At 40.1% G+C, this 27026-nt stretch overlaps 1 protein-coding gene across 1 annotated transcript in view; it reads right to left on the bottom strand.

Moving 5' to 3' along the window:
- The window catches only part of COMMD10 (COMM domain containing 10), a 126173-nt gene that overhangs the window by 86578 nt on the left and 12569 nt on the right, over nt 1–27026 (bottom strand). Inside the window, exon 5 of the mRNA XM_054178425.1 lies at nt 8559–8669. Within this exon, the coding sequence (XP_054034400.1) occupies nt 8559–8669 (111 nt within the window). The remainder of the gene's footprint in view (nt 1–8558; nt 8670–27026) is intronic.

The following is a 27026-nucleotide window of genomic DNA, read 5'->3' as shown; positions in this document are numbered from 1 at the left end:
CCCCTGGCACAGCTTGAGACTGTGTCCTCTTGTTCTGGTGCTGGTTGCCTGGGAGAAGAGACCAACCCCTTCCTGGCTACAACCACCTTTCAGGTAGTTGTAGAGGGCAATGAGGTCACCCCTGAGCCTCCTCTTCTCCAGGCTAAACAATCCCAGCTCCCTCAGCCTCTCCTCATAGGGCTTGTGCTCAAGGCCTCTCTCCAGCCTCACTGCCCTTCTCTGGACACGTTCAAGTGTCTCTATGTCCTTCTTAAACTGAGGGGCCCAGAACTGGACACAGGACTCAAGGTGTGGCCTAACCAATGCAGAGTACAGGGGCACAATGACCTCCCTGCTCCTGCTGGCCACACTATTCCTAATACAGGCCAGGATGCCATTGGCCCTCTTGGCCACCTGGGCACACTGCTGGCTCATGTTTAGGCGGGTGTCAATCATCACCCCCAGGTCCCTCTCTGTTTGGCAACTCTCCAGCCACTCTGACCCCAGCCTGTAGCTCTGCATAGGGTTGCCGTGGCCAAAGTGCAGCACTTGGCACTTGGACTTGTTAAATGCCATGCCATTAGACTCTGCCCATCTGTCCAGTTGGTCGAGGTCCCTCTGCAGAGCCTTTCTACCTTCTAACTGACTAACATCCATTCCCAACTTGGTGTCATCTGCAAACTTGCTGATGACTGACTCAACCCCCTCATCCATATCATCAATGAAGATGTTAAAGAGGATGGGGCCCAGCACTGATCCCTGGGGGACACCACTGGTGACTGGCTGCCAGCTGGATGTGGCACCATTCACCACCACTCTCTTGGCTCGGCCCTCCAGACAGTTCCTAACCCAGCACAGAGTGTTGCTGTCCAAGCCACGAGCTGAGAGCTTAGCCAGCAGTTTACTGTGGGGGACGGTGTCAAAGGCCTTGCTGAAGTCCAGGTAGACCACATCCACAGGCCTCCCCATGTCCACCAGACGGGTCACCTGATCTACTGAGGAAAAAAGCCCTCATGAAAATTCCTTTTTAAAACCTTTTGCAGTTTATACCTTTTAGCACTCAGAAAAACTTGAGTTTTAGTAATCTATACACATGTAAATATGTGTTTCTAAACATCTATTTACACACTGTATTCCTCTGCCCTTACTTCCAATTCTCAAAGGCAGCAGTCAGTTTCATTGTGACACATGAACAAGAACTACATTGGAAAGACGGAGCCTTCATGTTAAACAAAGTTTGACTTTTATGTCCACCTCTGCCTCACCTCACCCATTTCTTATACTACCATATCTTCCTCCCTTAGGATAAAACAGACATGGGAGAGGGTGCCAATTTTTAACACATTTGTGAGAGGGCCACATTAATGGCTCATTACCCATGTAAATGTAGAGGGATTGGTACTGCCAGCAAGTACTGGAAAAGCATAGCAAAAGTATTGATGAAGATAGGGTTATTTTCCACTGCTACTCACAAATTCAAACAACAATTCATTTGCTAAAACTCTGAAGAGACTAGCAGGGAAGAAAGTACAAAGACGCCTGAAATTTTTGCAATGAATCCCATGAACATCCTTTCATCTGAAATGACTGAAGAACCAAGGCTGCAAAAGCACTTTGAGGCAAACAAATTTTTATGAAGAAGATGACATGTACGACTGCATTAAATGAGAAAAACCAGATCTTTGTGTATTCCAAATGCCCTCAAGGCCTGAAAGTTTAACACTGCCTGGCACTGAAATGGACCACTAAGTTTAAATTTGAAAGTTAAGTATTTCAGCTACTTTCTGCTGCTTGTTTGGATTGACATTAGTAAAGTTACACATTACAGGCAATTCAATTTAATTTTCTACAAAACAAGACTTTCAGCACTAACTATGGGCTGAGGTTGCCCCAGGCTGTAACCAACTGTATGTGGTCAGCTGTTACCATTTTCCTCTTAAATCCCTGGATACAAAGACATGCAAACAGAGTTGTAAGTGTTTTAGAAGGAACAGATAAAGTGGGGAAGCTGTCAGCAGTTATGGGATTTGTAAATTCGTATGTTAAAAATTGTATTCAGAAGTTGTGTATATAGCCAGCTGAAATATAAGAATACTGTAAAGAGATCCTTTCTATAAACTAGAGAATTGGACAAATGGTAACAGAAAACTAACTGCACCCTGCAGTACAACTGCCAGAGGTGAGTGCATTCTCCTGGAGGAGTCACACCATTTGGTAAAAGGTTTCTGAGTAAAATGTCAAAGTACTCATAACTTACAGGACCTGTGTCATTCTACTGTCCATTTCTACCCTGGTAAGGAAACAAAAGTCCTCTCAGAAGCTTGTGAATTTTGGACTGCAGCTTTATTTCCCCCTCTAATTAAATGGATTTAATCAGAGATAATAGGCATCCTAAGCGAAAAACAGTCTAATGCAAGAATTGCTGTGCATTGCAAGTGTGAAATTTCTGGCTCACACAGTTGAGCAATGAAGTTTCTGACAGCTTTCTGTAGCAACGTGACAGCCTGGAAGTGAATTATAAATTTCAGGATAATTTTTCTGAGCTGTTCCACACCCTCAAGATTATACATTCATTCTTACTACAGCTCCTAAAAATAAGACAACTTTTCTCAGTATTCTGAATCCTGCTCTTCGGGAAGTTTCTGCTTTCTTATCCGTAGCAGTATTTATTAGTTTTTTAGATCTCAGAGGAAAATTGGTTTCATGCTGTACCTTGCCAAAAGTGGCAACCTTGCATGTACACAGAAATTCAGAAAGACCCTGAAGCGGGACTGTGATATCTGAAGCCATGCAGGCCTCCAATTACCTACTATAAATAGGAATGAAAAAACTTTTTCTCTGAATCTCATCCTTAAACATTTTTGTATTAATCAAAGCCCATCCTACTCACTTTTTGCAATTGCCAGAAAGTTACACATCTGCTTAATAAAAAGACTAAACTTAGTTCAAGGGCATACACCCAAGACTGCTTTCATTCTGAGAAGGAAAAGGCTGGGGTCCTCCAGAGAACTGAAAGTGGTTCAGAGGTGGCTGATGCATTTGAGAAGCAATTTATACTTGCTTAGTCTTTGCACTGCATCACAGTTCCTCTGTCATGTCTTTCAGCTGTCTTCCTTTTTTGAGGCCCTACACATACAAATTACTCCTGTATTTTGAAGAAAAAAAAAAAGGTATCTAAATGCATCATCCCAAAAGCTGAGAAGACAAAGAAAAGGGGTACATCATGCTCAACTCCACCATCTCCTATCTCTCTGGAGTGCAAACTTATCACTAGCATTCACCAACCCCTGCTATTATGTCACTCCACAAATATAACTTCCTATCAGAGGGAAAGAAAGGTCTAAACTGAGTGGGATGGGTAAGCACCACCATATTTACATAAATATCCATCCAACTGCAGGCCCTGCCTGCATGCCACATATTCTGCATAGAATCCACAATCTAAATTGACTGTTAGAGCTCTGCTCTAATAAAAGCTTTGTTTCTCACCTACTCTGCTTTGCTGTTAAAGATGGGGAAGGTCCTGCACACTGGCCACAACAACCCCATGCAGAGTTACAGGCTGGGGGCAGAGTGGCTGGAGAGCAGTCAGGCAGAGAGGGACCTAGGGGTGCTGGTTGATGGTAGGCTGAACATGAGCCTGCAGTGTGCCCAGGCAGCCAGGAGGGCCAGTGGCATCCTGGCCTGCATCAGGAACAGTGTGGCCAGCAGGAGCAGGGAGGTCATTCTTCCCCTGTACACTGCACTGGTTAGGCCGCACCTCGAGTACTGTGTCCAGTTCTGGGCCCCTCAGTTTAGGAAGGATGTTGACTTGCTGGAGCGTGTCCAGAAAAGGGCAACAAGGTTGGTGAGGGGTTTGGAACACAAGCCCTATGAGGAGAGATTGAGGGAGCTGGGGTTGCTTAGCCTGGAGAGGAGGAGACTGAGGGGTGACCTTATTGCTCTCTACAACTACCTGAAGGGGGATTGTAGTGAGGCGGAGGTTGGTCTCTTCTCCCGGGCAACCAGTACCAGAACAAGCGGGCACAGTCTCAGGCTGCGTCAGGGGAGATTTAGGCTGGAGGTTAGGAGGAAGTTTTACACAGAGAGAGTGATTGCCCACTGGAATGGGCTGCCTGAGGAGGTGTTGGGGTCGCCGTCGCTGGGGGTGTTCAGGGTGAGGCTTGACAGGATGCTTGGTTCCATGGTTTAGTTGATTGGGTAGTGTTGGATGATAGGTTGGACATGATGATCTCAAAGGTCTCTTCCAATCTGGTTTATTCTATTCTATTCTAAGGTATTCACAATGGCAAAGCCAGCAAACCACACAGCATAATTATTGAAGTGTACAGAGCAAAACATCTATGGTCCAGATCTGTTCGCAGTGCAAATATCTGCAAAAACTAGGAGGGAAAATAAAATTCTAAGAACCCCAAACAAACAAACAAAAAACATAACATCATCTCCTCTTATTTTACCAATCTAAAAGAAAAAAGGCATTTAAGATTTCCAGAGTTCTATTAACTCCGTAGAATAATGATTATATATTACAATCTCAGTTTCAAATGCAGTCAGACCACAGTTTGATTGCGAACAAATGGCTGCAGATAAAAATAGTTTTGAACATTTCCATTGCAATATTCCCTGTTCTAAAGAATCTAGACATTAAGAGGAAATTAACTAAAATAAAATTATTATCATTTCAATATTATCTGTCTTTTGTCTAAAGCATTAGATTAAACCCAGCACAGATTTACCAGTTTAGTTTCTTTTGGTCTTGCATTAGCACATAAAATCCTATAACAAACTTCTAAAAATACACACAACGAAGGAACAAAGTATTGAATTCTCACAAGGAGTCTATACATAGCATTCACACAGAGCTACTCCAAGAAGCTCCTTAACAGTTAAGAGTAAAATCAGAGATGAACTGAAGAACTGAAAAGGCAAATGAAGAAAAGAGCAAAGCCTTCCATAGGACAAACTATAATTAGATAACTGAATGTAATGAAATCTGTGGAATGGATTTACAGAGGAAAGAAAAAAAGACAACTGTAGTGAGACAACACTGGGCAAGAATAGCTCATTTATCCTCATGTTTTTCAAGCATAAATGTTCACTACAGATCATGTGTAAAAATACACAATAATAAATAACTTATCTAGTAATACACCCTACTGGATCTCCCTACTGGAGAGGCATAACAGAGACACTTTATGAATGCATTTTTACTTCTCACATTCCTCTGCAGAGATATTCAGCACACTTCTGAAGCCCTCAAGCCTTTTCTACAGCTTTTACAACAGAGTTGGGGTTTTTTTGGAGTTTCGGGGATTTCTTTTTTATATATGGCTCCTATGGTTACAGGAAATGATCACACTTGTTCAGGTCTAGACTAGATGGCTTAAGACATTTCTGCTATTAATAATGAGAGATAATGTGCAAATGTGTCCCTATGTGTACAGTTACCAAATAAATTACTGAAGGAAACAGATATTAAATAAACACAGCACTTTTTGGGATCAGTCTTTGTCTGTAAATCAAAATCATAATTAGCAGCACAGATTATCAGAATTGTTAATTTGTGCTCCCTCTACTGGTTAATTTACCCTATTAGCCATAAAAATAATAATGGTCTGTTAACAAAAAAAAAAAAATAAAAAATCTCCAGATTGTTCTGTTGCAGGACAACAGCCCCCAAAAACCTGAAATGATGTTATATTATTCAAGAAAATCCTTATACACAACTAGTATCTTACGTATCAGTTCTAAATGTCAGCTCATCTAGTTAAAATGCCAGAATGGAAGCTAAAGGACTCTGCAGTTCAAAAAGATGTTTTCTAATATAGCAGCTTGTTTTGTGTGCCTAGTTCACAGAAATTACACTTCCCTCAGATTTAGAAACGCAATTAAACATTTCAAATTCTGAATCATTGTAAGAAGCTGCTGCTAATTGGATTTTTAATTGAAAGCTCCTTTTTTCTTCTCCTCATACAAAATACCATCAGTAACCAAGCTGCAAAGGAGCCTACATCACAGGGCAACTTGTGCTGGAAGGTAGGGTTTGGCAGCCCTGCTTAAAGCAGGGTTAACTCCATGCTTCAGTCAGGATGCTCAGAGACTTGTCCCGCTGACTTGTGAGTACCTAAAAGGCTGGTTACTCTGCAGGCTCTCCAGGTAACTTATTCCTATACTTAATTGCTATTACCGTGAAAAACGTTCTATGGCATATGCAAAGCATTTCTTATATCCAAATCAAGGGTAATTCATTGTCTGACCACAAGCAAAGGGCAAATTCATAACAAACCCCAGAAAAAACAGTTTACTGAAAATCACATCATCTGATCACAATTACTACTAGTCACAAGCAGCATACTCCTGGGGCCATGCAAATGTCACAAACAGCTTGAATCCCCTGAAAGAACCACACACCACCTCACTTTTGAATTTCAGTGACATAATCCCTATGGGACTCTGCTTTTCCTTTGAAGCTGACAAAATACACTCGATAAATATTTATACAGCATATAGTAGATCATGTGAGTCTTTATTTCATGAAGCACAAATAACATCCATATATCCACAGGTTTTTTTGATTACCTCACCTGAAGACATAATGTAACTACTAATTTTAAATGTCAGATTCTGACAGAGAACTAATCAAATAATCTTTAACTGGAGTGAGTTGTAGTAAACATTAATGTATTAGTACAACTACTTTTAGTTAGAAAAATGAAAATAATGGTCAATTTCATTTACCTTGCTCAGTACAGGTTTTCTTATAAATAGGCATTAGTTTCATAGGTGAGCAAGACAAAATTCTATTGTTATCCACAAATTAGAAATGTAAACACTTAATACTTCCCACAATGACTGACTTCAGAATTCATACCGAGCACTATTTCAAAAGCAGCGTTTAAAAAGCCAGTGTAACAAAGAGCACTACTGCCCCCTAATGAGCCAGCCCACAAAAGCTCCCCTGCAACAGCGAGTCCTGTCTTCCCTGAAAAAAATTCAAGTTATTACACTCCTGAATGGTTCTTTAAAAGAAGAAATGTAAATTTTTTGTGAGAAATTAAGTCAATCATTAAGAACGTATATGCTAAAGTCATGCCAAATTTCTGTGTAAGAGGCACAGACATAAGTTTGAGGAGGAAAAGAAAGGTACCTAGGATTTTCAGATAACTTCTTAATTTGTGCACAAAAGGATAATGAAGACGTAAAATATACCATAAAAAATTTGTCCCGATGCTTCTGTCAGCATCTAAGCGGATATCAGCCAGGCTTAGACCTGTTTTGAACTAGTGTGTATTGTTCAGCAAAATCAACTCTGGTTATCTTCACACCAACCCATATCTTTCAATCATATTACCTGTAATGTGAAAGCACCAGTATGTTTTTCGTGTTGCACTGTCCTGTCTAAATACCAGTTACAACTTTATCTAGGCTTGTAATTATTACAAAATAATTTTCATTTTTGTATCCAACTGTACCCACCGAAAGAAATGGAGAAGAAACAATAAAAAAGAAGAAAAAAATCCACTTGCTGGATTCTGTTTGTAAAGGAAACAAACTTTCTGTCTCATGTGAAAGTGACATTTCCACACCCCCCCCCCCATTTTTCAAAATACTCTTTAGCCACGTAACTGAATCTGTATTCAGTACTGTCCAATACAGCCTGGACATAAAGTATTGTCAATTTTTCGCATGTGCTTTTCAAAAGTGCAGCATACTGCTGCAAATAACAATCACTGCAAGTCCTGGTGAGGACAAACATACACTGTGCATTCCCACTTACTCCTCTGCAAATCAGAAATGCCACTCACATTAGTAAAATTACTGCAATTTAAGTGCCATGCTAAAGCAAAACTGAGTTTTGATTTTTTTCCCCCCAAATCTTTTATAATGACTTTTGCCACAGATAAACATTTTTACAGATACCACAGAAGACTTCCATTTCCACTAGCAAGATAAGGTTAAAAGCAATCCATCTGTTTAATTTAGAACCTGCAAGCTAAAAAAAAAAAAATAAATACAGACTTTATTAATAAAAAATTAGGTTTGTTAGTGGATTTTGGCACTGAAATGCCACCAGCCACTGCAATCCTTAAACTTCAGACTTTGCCTTAAAATCTACAAATATTGCCTGTTGTGCCTTTGCATACTATGTCATCATTCATATAAATACATCATTAGCAAAAAAAGGTTGCATGTGATGAGTAATATCTTACATAACCACACACATGGTATAGGGCTGCAAGCTGCCAGGCATTAGAAGTATAAAACCTACCAATCACATACCATGTAATAAAAGTAAGTTACCTACAAAGATATTTCAGAGACCTAAAATAACTATACCCATATTCCTCTATTACTTTACAGGACAAAAAGCTGGTATTCCAGTTCTCAGCTCCCAGACTACCCAATATGTATGTTACTACATGAGTACTTCACCATTCCAAGTACTTACTGTAAGTTTATGAAATATGAACATGCAGACACTGATGAGACTAAAAGCAATCAAGAGTTCCAGTTGACGCCTCTGAACACAGGTTAATCACCACAACGCATTTCAACTCTGCTAGGCATGTCTTTCTTACCTTTGAATCTTCATTGCTCACTCCCAGCTCTAACATGGCTCGAGGAGACTTCTGCTTCACTTGCATGGACTCTGCCATTTGAAGATTAAGTTGCCATCCAATTGTTTCAAGCTAAAAGTCACAAATTTAGATTAGTGTCAGATGGTACAGATGCATTCAGGTCAACTTTCCATATTGTGAATGGTCTGTGTCAGTGAACAGGATATACAAATGTTAAGTATTTTTATATATCACATACCCTGCAAATTCTCCCATACTTCAAGACAGATTTGCTTCTCAAATGCATCAGTTCAAATTGCCTGTGATCACCCAAAATAAAGTAACTTCATATGCTTCAGATCTGCTGGAACCAAGCCATAAAGCACAGCTAAGGATCCAAATTAGGTAGTTTCCCCCTGCTTGAGGAAGTTTATCAGCAAAGTTGTGGATTCAGTTTTATTTTGTATCTATTTTTCTTTCAGGAAATGATAAACTAACTAAAAATGGTAATTTCTTAATCAGTGGATTTACCCATGTGTGTTCTACCATATACAGATGTTAATGACAAAAAGAATTTTGTGCTCTTTTTAAATTGTTACTACTGAAAAGCCAAAAACCAGTTAAGCATATGAGCAATGGAATTTTTAATAGAAAGTTACATTTTCACAAAACTACATTTTTAATTGCTTTTAAATTCTTAATCTAGCATTATATTCAAGCATTATGAAGCTACACCCCACACATAAATGAAGTACCCAAGAACAGAACCACCTGGCCTTCCTCAGTAGAGAAAACTAGAAATACAAAGACCCTACCATCAGGCAAGTTACTTTGCATACAAGTTCTCTTTAATTTAGTGTCTCCTCTCTGCTAGTAAATATCGTGGCTGACTTGGTAGAAGTGAGAGCCACATTTCAGTTAATCTCTTGCCAGTCCAATAACTCAACTAAAATCAGCAACAGCACAAAGCCATCCCAGAGGCACTGCACTGTGAACAGCAGAGAAGCCAATACATGCCCTGCCTCTCTAGATTAAAGACAGGAGATAAGGTGAGTGACAGAAGCATCTTTCATTGGCTCAGCTCAAAGAACAGAGCTTCCAAAGTTTATTGCAGCTATAACATTTACATTTGCACATTAATGTATGTTTTATTGCATTTCTTTGTATATTACATCAATATCACACCAATTATGTAACAAACACTGACAGCCATATGACTAAGCATACGGAAACGAACATTACATAACATGACGTATCAAGCACTGCTGCCAGTTCAAGACAGTTTAGCAGGACCAAACAAAGATAATGGAAAGACACAGACATTCTGAGTGACTTTGTGTACAGCTATAAGAACCAGCCAGCAGGAAGAACTGCACAGTCTGTCAGTGCTCTGCAGTAAATGCCTCTATAGCATTTTTATTCTGTGGTAAAAATAAGGAAGTCTATACAGTACTGGTTTAACACATCCTGCTCACACAAACTAGCTCCACACACAAAATCAGGAAGGAAAGTAACACAAAAGCCCTGGGTTGAGATAAGGAGCTTAATGGAAATAATACAAAGCACAATTACCTGAGACTAACTAGCAGAAAAACTGTAGAAAAAGCTGAAGCAGCAGGAGAAGCCAGAGGTAAAACAGCTGCCCTGATCCCTCCAAGCCTGCAGCCAGCCCAACAGAAAAGAACAACCACCCAAAACCAGAAACAGGAAGCCTCTCATGTTACAATGCGAACTTCAAGCCCCATGACAGTTTGCTTCTGTCAGCATTTTCATTTTAAAGCTGGCATGACATCAGCATGGTATTGAATACCCATCAGCCGATTCAGCTGGCTAAACCCATGACAACACATTAATCACATAATTGATAGTATGAATACAACACACATGGACAGAACTAAAATGCTGTAAATCTGGTCTAGCTGTGGTAGGTAGGTGTAGCTTTACTAACAGTATACCCACAGCCTAAGAACTGAAGATGCTTCAAAAGACAAGGTTTACAAATCCACAGAATCAAAGAATAGCCTAGATTGGAAAACATCTTTAAGAACATCAAGTCCAGTCATTAGTCTAACATTGACAAGTCCTCAACTAAACCATATCCCTAAGCACTACGTCTACATGATTCTTAAGTATCTCCAGGGATGGAAACTCCACTACTGCCCTGGGCAAGCCATTCCAATGTCCAATAACCCTTTCAGTAAAGAAAACTTTCCTAATATCCACCCTAAACTTCCCTTGGTGCAGCTCAAGGCCATTTTCTCTTGTGCCATCATTTGTAACTTAGTTCAATAGACCGACCTCACCTTTCTACATCTCATTCCATGTATTTGTAGAGAGTGATGAGGTCTCCCCTCAGACTCCTTTTCTCCAGACTAAACCATCTCAGCTCCCAAAGCTGCTCCCCATAAGACTTGTTCTCCAGACCCTTCACCAGCTTTGTTGTCCTTCTCTGGGCACACTCTAGTACCTCGATGTCTTACAGCGAGGGGCCCAAAACTGGACCCAGTATTTGAGGTGTGGCCTTATCAGTGGCAAGTACACCTCCCTGGTCCTACTGTCCCCAGTATTGCTGATATAGGCCAAGATGCTGTGGGCCTTCTTGGCCATGCAGGCACACTGCCAGCACATGTTCAGCCATCAGTCAACAATCCCAGGTTCCTCTCTGACAAACAGCTTTCCAGCCACTCTCCCTCAAACTCGTAGCACTGCAAGGAGTTGTTGCAGCCAAAGCGCAGAACCTGACATTTGGCCTTGTTAAAACTCATACAATTGCTCTTGGTCCATCAATTAAGTCTATCAAAGCTTCCCTACCCTCAAGCTGATCAACACTTCCACCCAGCTTGGTGTTGTCAGGAAACTTACTAAGAATGCATGTGACCTGCTCATCCAACAGATATTAAACAGATCTGGCCCCACTACTGTGCCCTGAGGAACACTGTGGCCAGCTGGCAACTGGCCTTAACTCCATTTACCACCACTCTTTGGGCCTGGCCATTCACGTAGGGTTTTTTTACCCAGTAAACTGTACGACCATCCAGATCATGAGCATCCAGATTCTCCAAGTGAACACCTTAGGAATTGGCATCAATCAAAGCCTTTACTACAGCCCACATACAAAACATCCACAGCCTGCCCCTCATCCACTAAGCAGGCAACATGTTGTAGGAGATTAGCTTAGTCAAACAGGACCTGTCTTTCTTAAACGCATGCTGACTGGGCCTGATCATCTGGTTGCCCTGTATGTGCTGCATGACAGTGCTCAGGATGATCTGCTCCATCAGCTTCCATCACATGGAAGTGAAACTGACATGCCTGCAGTTTCTTGGATCTTCCTTCCAGTCCCTCCTGTAGACAGGTTGTCACATTGGCTAAATTCTAGTCTCCTGGGACCTCTCTGTTCAGCCAAGACTGCTGAATAATGATGGAAAATGGCTTGGTGAGCACCTCCACCAGCTCTCTCAGAAATCTTGGGTGGATTCCATCCAGTTCCACAGTCTTCTATACATCTATGGGGTGCAGCAGGTCACCAGCTACCTTTCCTGGATTGTGGGAGGATCATTCTACTCCCTGTCTCTGCCTGCTAGTTCAGGAGGCTGTACTTCCAGATTACAACAGGTCCTATTACTACAGGCTGAAGCAAAAAAAAGGCATTAAGCACCATAGCCATTTCCTTATCCTTAGTCACCGTTTCCTCCTGCATTTAATAGAGGATTCTAAAAGCAGATTAATTTTTAAGATTAATTCTCTGGTTTGATTTCCTCAAACCTGATATCTTTGTTGATATCAATAATAGGGCACTGCCAATCCCACCTAAAAGAAAGCACCATCCAAAGTGGATTTTTTGGATGTGCTCAAGCCAATCACACTAATGGGCAAGTCTGCTAAACCCTTTCACTGGCAAGTATGTGGAATCTTCCAGAAAACTGTATCTGAAAGACACAGCTGTAAAACATTTTTCTCCACACAAACCTCAGGAAAATTAAGTGGAGAGAAAAAAAACAAACAACCAACCTCTGGGTCTCTCAGGAGCACAAAGATCTTATCACGTTGCCTTGCTCTAGGTTTTGGATAAAGAAAGAAGTTCATTTCAGTTAAAGAACCCTAGGTTTCAGATCAAGAAAGAAGTTCAGTTAAAGAACCCTATCAAAATTGATGACAGTCAACAGAGAAGGACCCAAATGCTGATTTACAGGCTACTGCTAAGGGCAGCATGAAGCAAGCAACAGGAAACTGTATCACCCATTTTGATAAAACACCTAACCATTAAAGTATAACATGAAGACACTGACCAAGCTCTGGACTGCAGTGATGCTCCCTACTGCAGCCATTAAGGTTTAACCCCCACAGAGCAATTTAGAAAGGACTTTCTATCAGTTACTTAATGATTTTACTATAGTAGTATGGAAGGCAGGTCTTAGGCTAGCTAGCATCTTAATTAGGATTACAAAACATTGCCACCAGAGACAGGAACAACACTCTAGGAAGCCTGACTTTTAAGACTTTTCTAAAGCTTTAAACAGTGCACTGCATGTAGCGTGAAAAACAAACCATCAAAAGTAAGGAAATTCAAATTTATATATTCTGTTTAATTTCTAATACACATCTATTCAGGAATACTGTAGAGGGCTCAGAACAAATACAATCTATGTGGCAGCCCAGTGGCCTCAGTTTATAGCTGAACAGCAGTCATAATGCTTTTTTTATACTGCTTTACCTTAAAATGACTTTGTTTTCCTGTACAATCTATGTATCCTTTCTGTTTTAAATATAGTTTTATGAGAACAAGTCTTCATTAATAAATAGCATGCTGCCCAAGGCTTCAAAATGGTCTGTTTTCTTGAAAGAAAAATGTAACATGTATCTGTCAATGGTTGTGTTAACTTAGAAGACATTCAACACCCTGAAATATCAATTAACCTTTTGAGAGTGGTAGCATGTTTCTACACAGCATTTCTGTCAAAGCAAGGCATCTGGTAGCCACAAATTGATAGATATTTAAGGACCAATTTATTTATTTTTTTTTTTAAATGAAAGGACTAAAAAATTATTTCCACTTCTGATAGAGAATTTGTTACAGAAAACAAAATACTGGGAGGTACTATATATGGCACCAGAATCTGACATATATTACCTGAAGAGCATTTACTGGGGAGGGAGGGGCAAGTATTTATCCATTACCAACATGAAAACAAAGCCATGTTTTCAGTAACTGTAGAGCTTTAGCTTCTTTTTACAATATCTTATCAGCAGTTTAGAAATGTGCAAGCTACCTTGTTACTACAACAATAAACAATGTTGAAAATGCACTATGTAGTGCTGTAAGTTCTCAGTGGTATCTCAGGCACTTACTTAACCTCAAGGTTATGTTTACACAACAAAAATACAAGTGCTAGCTGGAAAATAAGGAAAGGGAAAAAAACCCACATACACTAAATAAAAGCAATAGTAAGCACCTATGAAAATGCTTCAGATATGCTCCATGGAGCCTATGACAAATGATTCAGGGAAACAAAGATAAAAGGAAGCTTTTGACAGCCCCTGTAATAATCAGTTCCCAAGTCCATTTTGCTCAGGTTTCTGAAGAAGCTCCATGACAGCCAGGAATAACAGGCATCAAAAAAATCTATGCTCTTCTCCCTTCCAGCACTTAGTCAGTGAGGCCTTATACCTCTAATTCAGCTCTGTATCCCCTACACACATACTTATTCTCAGTGGCCATCCAGGCCTCCTGTCCCAGGGGCAGATTCACACTGCAGATGTCTGCCATTGTGGTCATTGTTATTTTCCTCTGGTGTGAAACCTGAGAGCTTTGAAATCATGTCCACTGTCTTGTCCACCAGATTACTTTCCATACTGAACAGTACAACATACAATTTTACATACTAGGACGATAATCAGCAATCTTAACAAGGCTATGGTAAAATGTTTGTGCAAAAGTCATTCTCTGCAAAATCCTCATGTGCACTGAACATCAAGTCACCTTCCACAGCTTACAGCCTCCAACAATATAAAGCATTTCATGTAGCCAAAATTAACCTCTACAGAATCCACCATTTCTTACCACTTAGCATTGCTTACCACCCTACTGACTTTCTTGCACACTTTTCCCCTTTTGACTGTCCATAAATGTTGCTACAAGTTAAACCAAAGATGAGAACATATTCAAGAAACTAGATAAATATGACAGTTTTCTATATCAAGTGCAAAAAAAAATAATTGTAATATTTCTCCTTTCTCAACCACTTACAGATATTTATCTCACACTCTTTAATAAGCATCAGACATATGTTCTTTAGCAAAGAAATTTAGGCTAAAAACATCAAGGAGAAAACAATCATCCTAGCTACAAAAGAGCCAGTCTACTAGACTGGAAAACTGTGGACTATGATTTTTGAGAATGAAGGCAGACTGGATGTCCAGACTAGGCATACTGTAGGGCTCCATCCTGGAGAACCAAGAAGAGAGAAAAATGACTGAGAAACACTGAAAAAATTTTGCCAAATTTTTTTGAGAAAAAAATATTAAGTGGGAATATTTGAGAAAAAATATTAAGTGGAAAAAATATTAAGTGGGAAGGGAAAACTAGGAGTGGAAAAAGAATTTCAGAAATTATGTCAGCACTTAAAATGATTACAACTTGGGCTGCTCAAAACTGGTGTAGAGCCCCGTATTTTTAAGGGATGAGAGAGAAAAGGGGGTTTAAATGCTTAGTCAGTACCAGAAATGAGAAAAGGGGTGTTTTTTCACTTTGGACTTGAGCGATATACTGAGATCACATCTTCTCTCTGTCTCTACATCTATAAAGACTGGAAGTTTGTTTGAGTTTCAAATGTAAAACTGGAATTTTCACATAAATTACCTGCTTCTAGAAGATGAAGCTTTCAGATCATCTAATACCATAACAAATCATTACAGAAACTATAGAAAATCAGTATTACTGCCTTTGGAACTGAATGATCTGGTATAAACAGCTTACTTCTTAACAGAACACAAGCAGGATGCCATAATAACATGCAAACCACTATTTCCCCTCCATGGATAATCCACGATTTGGTTGTATCTTAGAAAGTGCTGTAAGTACTGACCTCAGAAAAAAGCAGGAGTAACAATCAGTAAACAAAGAACTGAATCTGCAAGAATTACAGCATGGAATCATTGCTTGGACACGTAACACCAACCTGGCTGAGGTTTTCATAACTATTAAGACATTTACACAGTTAAATACTAGCCAATCACTTCACAATTTAACGTATCACTTAAATTAACATATTATGAAAATCTGATTATTTAATTTGGATTCTTGCACTCCATTCTCATGGCAAAAGAACACCAGCTTTTCCAAACTGAAACAAATTATCATGGGCTTCACTTCTGTGTAATTCTAAAACATACTCTACAGCCTTTGGTCAATGAGAAAATAATTCTATTACCTTCAGAACACATACATGATTCAGCACATAAAGGCAAGTGGAGATTTTCAAGACCCATCTGGACGGATTGCTGTGCAACCTGCGCTATACTATATGGTCCAGTTCCATAGGGGTGGTGGACTCAAAGACCTCCTTCCAACTTCTAACATCCTGTGAACCTGTAATGAGCATTATGGGTTAAATGTCTTAAGAAGCCATTACAGATAAACAGGCTACAGGAAAGATTTTGAAAGACCCTAGCATATCACAGAGTCATTTCAGTTAAAAAGACATTCAAGATCATCCAGTCTAATCATTAACCTGGCACTAACCACCATGTCCCCAAGCACCACATCTACCATGACTTTTAAATACCTAAAAGAATATCCATTATTAGGCTCTCAGACAAACAGATAATGGCATTTCAACAGAGGAGAGATACACTGACTAGCACTTAGCTGAAAGCAAGACCTTGAATTCTTGAAAGTTTTATCTTAAGACTCTAAAAAGTGAGAAAAATAAGACTTATGGGCTGAACTTGTTGATAAGTCTGATGGGCAGCAACTGCCAAAGCAGCATTCTGTACTTCTGTATTTATGGGGGAAAAAAAAACCCTGCATGGGAAAGGAATGTACAGCACAAGCAAAGGAGTATATGAAATTTGTGAAGTCCTCTGATAGTATTTAGTATAGCCAAAAGGTAACTTGGGGGGGGGGGGGGGGGGGGGGGGGGAGGGAAAAAAAAAGGTAGCAACATCACCACTATATTTCTTAATATCTGAAAATCAATCACATAATTTTTCAACTGTGTTTTTTACTTGGGTATTTCTCCCATCATCAACAAGTTATGGTTTAGTTTGTCTGTTTGTACTTATTTTTAAAATAAAAGCCCCCCCAAATATGTACCTTTTGAAAGAACAAAAGGTTTTCTTTACTGCAATGTTGCTAAGGGCCTATTGAAGCCTTCCAACATGAGTGATGAGAATTCTAAGGCAAATTGAGCTTGAGGCCCACAGACAGAATTAAAAGGCAGTAATTTTCAAAATAACTAGGTCATGTGTTGTGAATATTGAAAAGTTGAATCTGCACTAAGGAAATTATGGTACAATACTAAACCTTACTCATCTGGTTCACACGGCATGTATCAGTTCAGTCGAATTGGCCTCCAGCTGAATCACAGCTGAAAATAAATCTAAATACCTCTTTTGAAATTTCAAATCTTGGTACAAAATGGAGTGCTTCCAATAGTGATACCTCCTGTGGTAGTGGTGGTGCTGAAGGGCTTGATTAAAATGGACCTGCTTGCTGCTGGTTGCCAGCAGCCTCCTACAGCACAGAATGCTGGTTCAGATTTGCATAGCTGAGAACAAACATCCAAGACTCCTGGACTTTGATTCAATACTCAAAGAGCCTCTTCAGGGTAATTTAAGTGCATCTATAGTTACTTTCCTTCATAGGCAGTCTGATTAATTTGAGGACAGGCTGAAGCAGTGTAACTGACTTAATGTTTGTCATGTTTTTAGAAATTGCGTAATAGAAACAGAATGCCAAAAAGAGCTCCTTAATGATTCATTCTTTACAGGTACCACAGAAAATAGTCTTCTGTTAGGCCAAAGACTTACAAACTATTTCAGATAATGTAGGACAGTCACAGAAAATTGGCTTCATGCTCTACTGGTATACAGGCCCATCAGTTCCATTTTCAAATAATGTCCTGGAAGAGGCATTAACAAGCCAGCTAAACCTGTTTGACCACTGCCCTTTATCCTCCCTCCCCATTTGCAGGATCCAGGTTTGAGGTCAAGAAGCCAACATAGAATACATAGAATAAACCAGGTTGGAAGAGACCTTCAAGATCATCGTGTCCAACCCATCAACCAATCCAACACCACCTGATCAACTAACCCACGGCACCAAGCACCCCATCAAGTCTTCTCCTGAAAACTTCCAATGATGGCAACTCCACCACCTCCCCAGGCAGCCCATTCCAGTGGGCAATCACTCTCTCTGTACAGAACTTTTTCCTAACATTTAGCCTTTGAAGCTGCCTGGAGCGGGTGGAAGCTGGACCCCGAGCCTCATGTTTCAGAGAGGCAACTGCACATGTCAGAGGCCATGAGAGTAGGCGTGTGCATTTTGCCCACCAGACATTTTGACCGACTGCTGGGATTTGAATAGCTAATGTGCCATTGGGCTGTTCAGTTTTCAAAAAGGGAATTTGTAGGGGAAGATTTCAGAGCCCACAGGTCATTCCTCTCTCTCTTACCTCTCTAGTCTTCTCCCCCCCTGTTTGTTAATGGGATTCAAGGTGGCGACAAGCACCTACTTCGTGCTCCCATCTTCAGAGCAATTAGCTTCTTTTGTCCTAGCAGCATAGTGTTTAGGTCTCCACCACAGCAGCGTGCTCTCTCTCTCTCTCTCACTTCCTCTAATTTTGGATACTGCTTTTGGATTATTCCTGCCCTTTCCATTACAAGTACAGACTCAGAGCATCGTTTCATTCAGCAAAGGTGTTAGGTAGTTAACAGCTTGGCAGTTCATGAATAACTTACACTAATTTACCTGGTTATTTCTAAGGTTTATAGCCTGTTTACCTATTGGTTTAGCTCTGTTGTGAGCACAAGGTGGTCTGTCTCACCACACAGGGCAGCATTGCTATTTGTTTCATGCTTACAAGAAGTTTCCAGTTTGTTCCTCTGTATTCCAAGTTCTGATTTTCCTAGACTGTTATTCCACCATTTATTAGCATCCTATTGTGTGTAATTAACCTACCATCAACCAGGCAAAGGAACCTGAATCAAATTGGCTTGGAAAAATATATATTTTTAAAAATAAATCATATTCATATTTTATCATATTTCCAGCTTATCAATTTGATCAAAAACTGCATCAAATACTTGAATCCTTGTTTAGAGAAGACATTAATTTCAAAATTATCTGGTATTTGTGACAACTTAAATGCTACTGCACGTGAGATTATGCCTTTCATATGCTAAGGAAAAACTTTACATGCTTGTTTCTATAAACTTTTTTCTTCAAAAAACATACAAAATAATACACAAGTGTAATGACACTGTTTTTCAGAGTTACATTTCCCTCATCTGTTTCTAACAAATGCAGAGTACCTATAGAACAGAACAGAATTAACCAGTCTCAAAGAGACCTTTGAGATCATCAAGTCAAATGTATCATCCAACACCATCTAATCAACTAAACCATGGCACCAAGCACCCCATGCAGTCTCTTGCTAAACACCTCCAGTGATGGTGATTCCATCACCTCTCCAGGCAGCCCATTCCAATGGCTAATATAAGAGCACCATAACAGTTTACATACAGTAACTACTCCTGTAAATAAGTTCAGGTTTCCTTTCTCAATGCTGCAGTGCTCACTGGGTTAAAAAGATTATTTTAATTCACGGTTTAAAGTAAGTATTGATAACTTAAGATTCCAAACTTTCAACTTCTGTTATAATAGTGCAAGGAGCATGTACCTAACACTAAACCCCAGCCTTCAGTCCATCATTGAGGAAGAAGATTTAAGATAGCTGAAAATAAAAGGTTCAAGAACTTACTCTCAAATAGAATCAGTGTGAGCAAAAGACTGTAGTACAATTTAAAGATGGAGCCTGACAAACTTAGAAAATGCACTGTGTGATCTGGCTCCTTTCAGTAATGAGGGAAATGTACAACTCTGTATCTGTCCACATGCACCTTAGAAGGAACCTATCCTGCGCCCAATGACAATGACAGGAAGAGAAAAAATAGATCCGGCTCTAACAAATAAAACAAAACTTTTGTCTTCTTAACTTGGATACTAACTCACTCTTTTCAGGTATTTTTCCCTCTGGTTTGAGAGAAATAGTTTGATTTTTAAGGTAAAAATATTCCCTGGAACAATTAGAAAGAGCTGTTTATGTAATTTAAGACATCCACAGTATTACTCTCATTGAAGCTGTTATGAACAGTGAAGTGAAAGATAATGGGATACAAAAAACACCTTCAGCAAATCTTTTTCTCTTAAATAGTACATGTCACAACAACAAAAATATTTTGAGGAAATAAGTAATCCATAATGTAAGAATTTTTCTAATGCAGATCTTTCACTAACCAAATAATCTAGGAGGAAAAGGAGTATAGCCATCACTTCACTCAGTTTAATTCTTGAACAAATAACTCCTATAGTTCCCCCACTGATAAGCAAGTACTCCTCATGTCACTGGAGAAAAAGAACTAGAATATTCACATTTTAAAGTATGGGGATCCTCTCCCCACATGTTTTAACAATCTAATCACACAAGATATAGTAAGTTAAATTTACATAAATGAATGTCTTTCATTTAGAGAAGGCATTGCAGCACATATGGACAGTCCTAGTAAACTAGCTATCACTGTTATACCTATTGGTGTTACAGAGACACCCACAAAACAAAATAAGCAAATATCAGGTGGGAATATGAAATTTATTCCAATCAAAAACTACCCAGTGAATGCTACACAAGTTGACAAGAATTCCTAAGTTTCAGGTATGTATCTATAGAAAGATGACCCAAAATGTGCACATACTCACAAAAGGGAAAATCTCTCACTTAAGGGTTCCCAGAAAGGGGATCATTCACCCAAAAGGTACAAGGGTTCACTCAAGGACATATCCAGAAGCAGTTCCAAGGGTTTGCCCAGTCCAGGAAGTTTCCTTGGGTAGCATTCAGATTCAAAAGGAAAGTCCCCAACTGCAGACCCACTTCTCTGAGGAGGATCAACTTCAATGGGCTTTCCAACCTGTGGTCACGTAGCACATCAGCTCTCACTAGCTGAGGGTCCCAGTCACCATAAAGGCACAAAAATAAGGGTGCAAATAGATTCAGTAGCCTCTCTGTTTCAACAGCCAAAATGCCCCAAGTTTTGTCAGGACAGGTGTCCCTGTTACAGTGGGAAAGCCATACAGGTGTACAGCATGCTATGAAAAGTACTGTTGCAAAGCACCATTCTGACACCAGAGCTAAGTAAAACTAGAGCAAACCATTAAGTCTGCTCTCTAAAATTTGCAGCCTAAGTCTCTTCATCACAAAACTCAGTACTGCAGAATCAAAACTCCAAATTAGATACAAAAATCGCAATTTTGCCTGCTGTGATGATAAAAATAATTTAGGGAAGAGGCCAAGAAAAGGATGACAAAACATGTCTGACTGTGAACTCTCAAAACTCTCCCTGTCTGCTTCAGTGAAGAATGTTAGTGCAAAGGAGATAACAGCAGGATGAAGCCAGAAGTATACTCAGTATAGCAAACAAATATTGGAACAGAAAAAAACCTGCCTATTTTTAAGATGAAGACCATGAGCAATATGCACAATTTGCCAATCATCACAGTATCACCAAGGTTGGAACAGACCCCAAGGATCATTGAGTCCAACCTGTCTCCACAGACCTCACGACTAGACCATGGCACCAAGTGCCACGTCCAATCTCCTCTTGAACACCTCCAGGGACAGTGACTCCACCACCTCCCTGGGCAGCACATTCCAATGACGAATGACTCGCTCAGTGAAGAACTTTCTCCTCACTTCGAGTCTAAACCTCCCCTGGCACAGCTTGAGACTGTGTCCCCTTGTTCTGGTGCTGGTTGCCTGGGAGAAGAGACCAACCCCTTCCTGGCTACAGCCACCCTTCAGGTAGCTGTAGAGGGCAATGAGGTCACCCCTGATCCTTCTCTTCTCCAGGCTAAACAATCCCAGCTCCTTCAGCCTCTCCTCATAGGGCTTGTGCTCAAGGCCTCTCACCAGCCTTGTTGCCCTTCTCTGGACACGTTCAAGTGTCTCTATATCCTTCTTAAACTGAGGGGCCCAGAACTGGACACAGTACTCAAGGTGTGGCCTAACCAATGCAGAGTACAGGGGCACAATGACCTCCCTGCTCCTGCTGGCCACACTATTCCTAATACAGGCCAGGATGCCATTGGCCCTCTTGGCCACCTGGGCACACTGCTGGCTCATGTTGAGGCGGGTGTCAATCAGCACCCCCAGGTCCCTCTCTGTTTGGGAGCTCTCCAGCCACTCTGACCCCAGCCTGTAGCTCTGCATGGGGTTGCTGTGGCCAAAGTGCAGCACCCGGCACTTGGACTTGTTAAATGCCATGTCATTAGACTCTGCCCATCTGTCCAGTTGGTCGAGGTCCCTCTGCAGAGCCTTTCTACCCTCTAACTGACCAACATCTGCTCCCAACTTGGTGTCATCTGCAAACTTGCTGATGACTGACTCAATCTCCTCATCCATATCATCAATGAAGATATTAAAGAGGACGGGGCCCAGCCCTGATCCCTGGGGGACGCCACTGGTGACTGGCCACCAGATGGATGTGGCACCATTCACCACCACTCTCTGGGCTCAGCCCTCCAGCCAGTTCCTAATCCAGCACAGAGTGTTGCTGTCCAAGCCACGAGCTGACAGCTTAGCCAGCAGTTTACTGTGGGGGACAGTGTCAAAGGCCTTGCTGAAGTCCAGGTAGGCCACATCCACAGGCCTCCCCACATCCACCAGACGGGTCACCTGATCATAGAAGGAGATCAGGTTGGAGAGGCAGGACCTGCCCTTCCTAAATCCATCTTGGCTGGACCTGAGCCCTTGGCCATCCTTCAGGTGCACGGTTATTGCCGCCAGGATAATCTGTTCCATCACTTTCCCTGGCACTGAGGTCAGGCCGACAGGCCTGGAGTTTGCAGGTTCCTCCATCCGACCCTTCTTGTGGATGGGGACCACACTGGCCAGTTTCCAGTCATCTGGGACCTCACAGGTGAGCCAGGACTGGAGGAAAATGATGGAGAGCAGCTTGGCCGCTTTATCACAGAAACATTATGTAATCAGTTAGAGAGTGTTTCCTTTAAGATAAGCCCCAGATTAAACATCAGTTTCCTGGGAAAATTGGAAACTGGGAAGCTCTAGCACTGGGGGCAGGGGAGAAGACTGCATAAACACAGATTTCTGCTTTCTTTGTTGCCACTGACTTCAGTGGCATGAATAGCTTTGAAGGAAGTTCTGGATGTTGCACTTCCCTTTCAGTAGGCCTTAATGTAACAACTGCTCCATGGGTAAGGAAGCCTGCAGTGAAGCAGGTGGATTTTCACATCACTCGTGTAAAATTTCTGACTAGTCCTCAACTACATTTTGAAAAGCATTGGAAAAACCTGATGGTATACAGTAGATCAAAAGCTGTCCACTTCCTGTACAAACACATTCAACTTCAATTCAGTACCCCCATTTTATAACTGGGCTACTGAGGCATTTCATGGTTTTGGTGAAAAACACTCTTCAATGGCAGATTTAAAACCCGTGAGACCCAATTTTTATCCAGAGCTATGGGTCACAAAGTGAATGACAATCAGCAGCAGCTGACAATACTAGGCAAATCTTCAAATTAACCAAAGACTTAGAGCAGGCATCACAAAAATGGTATGTAACAATCAATGTCTGTAACTATGTGCATCCACCCACCTGTAAAAAAAAGCTAGGATAATAAGGTGGCTTTCACAAAATATGTAAGTTTGTAATTAAAGACAGACATAACACATACACATAGACAAGTTAAGCACTTGTGGCATGGTCAACTACCATGCCTCTTACCAAATTTTAAGACTGGACTTTGTAACCTTAATGATAGTTTTGCAATTGTATCTTAGTCATGTAATTGGAAGAAACTAAGAATCACTGGACTGATCTTATCTATCTAGGCACAATACAAGAATGTAATGTTGAATTTGATTTTGCTTTAATATCACAGATATTGCAAGACCATCAGTAAAAGAGACAAAACAACACAAAAACAAAAGCAGCAACTACATTTTTCACCAGCTGACAATAACAATCTCCTTGGCTCTGAAGGAGTCTCACACGCTAGGATTGTCTCTAACTAGAAATGCTAGTTGTAGCATAAAGGCATGGAAAGGGTTGTACAGGGTCAGGCAGATGGACAGCAAATTTGCATAATCCTGTGGAAAGACTGACCCAAGAGAACACAATTTCCAAAAGGAAAAATTGTGGGAGTTTAAAAACAAAGAAATAATTTTTGTGGGTTTGTGTCCTATTCTAAAAAAAAAATAATTAAAAAAAAAATAATCAAGAGACAGAAGAAGATAGGTTGGGTCAAAGACCCAATCAAGAGGTTAACAGAAGATAATGGGATACAGAGACACTGAAGAAAACCACAGGCTATGCATTATGTTTGCTGTGCAGATCACATCTTCCCCTAATGACATCAGCAACTTTAGGAGGCAGGAAAACAAAATAAAATTAGGACCACTACATGTTTTAACTTTGTAAACTGTGACTTTCAGCTTGCAATTAAGGCTAGAAAAAGCAAGAGTAGCAAGCCAAAAATCCAGTATCTTGGTTACCTCTCAGCGAGGATTTGAATGTTAAGCAAGTATTAAAACCAGAAAACATTTAATTCTAAAAGGAAGTATCTGCACAAATTGAGCATTCAAAGCAATCTCCTTTGGTGAATATGCAAGATGGACTAGATTCTTGATCTAAAATTGTCTCCCTCCTGGAGGGTTAATTTCCTCTGAGTTCCCATTTTTGTCTGCAAGGATAAGGCCTTATTTCCCTTCAGCAAACCTTACTTAGCAAATACACCAAGAAAAATAATATTTTCAGACTTCTTCATTCAACATTCAAAGCAATATCCCTCACATCTCTAATCTTTGCACTTAAAAAAAAAGGAAAAGACACACACCAAGAAGTACCAGTGTACTTCAAATAGGAGGAAACAAAAGAAATAATACGACATGAAATTGGTAGAGCAAGACAACTAAGAAGCAGTAACTTCAAAAGACTTTTCCCTAATTGAAGTTACTGCAGGTTTTCATCTTTACACATATTTTAACTGATAAGCAGAGAGCTAGACAGCAAATAGAAAGGGACTGTATAACAAACATTAGAAACAGCATTCATGTTTCCAAAACCCTAGTATTTAGGGATTCGCTTTGTACAAAAGGTAAAAGTGTGGTTTGTGCTCTGCCTCTCTCTTGGAAATTTGCAGGCAAAGAGCTGCAGTAAAAATATATACCAGACTGTGAGCATTTATATGGAAAAGCCATAACTGACTGGCTCTTTTATCTAGCAGAATATATAGCAATATCCAACTGCAGAATATGAAGTTAGGCAGATTTTAATTAGAGATAAGGCACACATTTTTATTAACCATAAAAAATATCCCAGAAATTACCTGTCATTTCAAGCCTTGAAATCACAACCAGACCTGTTTCAAAACCTCTTTCATACATTGAAGAAAAATTACTATTTGTATTACACAAGAAGTTACACAAGATAAGCATGGCTCTCTTTCACCATAAATGTTTCAACTGGTTTTAAGCATTTTTGAAAGGTATCTTCTTCCAGTCTGTGCCAGTCTTGGTAGAAGACAGAAGAGGGTTAGAAGGACAGGAAGAAATGCATTTAAAAGTCCTCTAAAGGTAGTGCTTAAAAATCTTACACAATTGAAAAACCCTACTGGCAAACCTGGGCAGGTAGAAGTTGTGCAGTAGCTAGTTATTAATATAAATCTCAGCAGGTATAAAACTTTGTCTTTACTACGTCTTCCATCATCTGCATTCTCTTTGTTACTGTGATGGGATCATATAATGCAAGTTGGTTAGCAATTCACTGTGACAATGCCTGTAGGTGCAACACAGTCTTTATGACCTCTGTTACTGTGACTAGTGCAGCAGACAGTCACAAGAAACAAAGATTGCCTACTTGAGCTGTGTTCCTCCTTGATTTGCATTTCTCCTGGTAGAAGAATCTTTCTACCACAACACACACGGAGCACGTCAGTTCTCTTTCTTTTTTGTCACAACCACCATACGATGCATGTGTTTCAGACTATTTCTGTAGATTTGCCAGCTTTTAGAAGACAGAATTTAGCATATTCCCATTAAAGATACATCCCTTAGCAAGAAGGCCAGTTTCTGAGAGAAAACTACTTTCAAGAGTTTTTCCCATATGGCTTCAAACAACCACTCAAAATACAGAATTGACAGCTCCATCAAGAATTTAGGTGCGTAATTTCACTAGTTGCATTCCCACGCATCATTATATTAAGTAATCCTGTCTGAAGCCTATAAAAAACTTCTCCTGCTTGGCAACACAGGACTCTTATGGGGTTTTTTTTGATTATACATATTTTAAAGATACCCTGAATAACTTTCCAAAACAAGAAAGCTATGAGGCACTTAGCTCAACGTGCCTTTAAAACAAGATTCACACAGAATACCATAAAAAAAAACCCATACAGGGAATGTAACACAGAGGTATAAGGGGAAAAGCAATAGAGCTGATGGAAAATTGACATAAGAATTCAGAGTAAACCCTACTAACATGTTAGCTCTTCTTTACAGAGAGGAAAAGCTACTTTTTAATCCGATCAATATATGTCCTGATTTCCAAACTGATACCTTACCAAGCAAAGACTTGACACCAAGACAGATAACAGATTGGTATCAGACTATTACCACTAGCCTGTCATTCTAGCAGCCAAATTAAGAACACATTCAAAAAAGAAAGCTGATACAAATACCATCACTCTAATCGACTAGCACTGCATTATATAATAGAAATAATACAATAAAGGAACTGCCCTATGAGTAAAGGCTCAAAGAACCAATTCAAGCACCAGGAGAATACACACAATTAATAAAGCAGGGCAGCTGAGGACTGCCTATAGCTCAGTGAAGAAAAATGAAAAGATGAAGTGAGAAAATAAATACCATTAAACAGCCCAGCTTTAGTTTAATTCTATGTTTTTTATTAATTTCTCAAGACAGTAACAATCCATACCAAAAAAAAATAATTTCAAAGACCTATATTAAAAAAAAAAAAAAGAAAAGAACATTTTACTCCCTAACAATTACAAGCAGCGTTCCATACACCACAGAAAACTTCACCTACTCAGTATTCTGGGAAGTACTTGTTCTGTGGTGCTAAGAAACACAATTTGGCTTGACACCCTAATGAATCTATCAGCCAGCACACCAACACCTACATCTCCTGCAAAGAAAACACAGATCCTGAACCCAGAATACTAGTTTTTATC

The sequence above is a fragment of the Dryobates pubescens genome, chromosome Z (genome assembly GCF_014839835.1).
Source record: "Dryobates pubescens isolate bDryPub1 chromosome Z, bDryPub1.pri, whole genome shotgun sequence".
In the NCBI taxonomy this organism is placed as follows: Eukaryota; Metazoa; Chordata; class Aves; order Piciformes; family Picidae; genus Dryobates; species Dryobates pubescens.
This window is presented reverse-complemented; position numbering and strand designations above follow the sequence as displayed.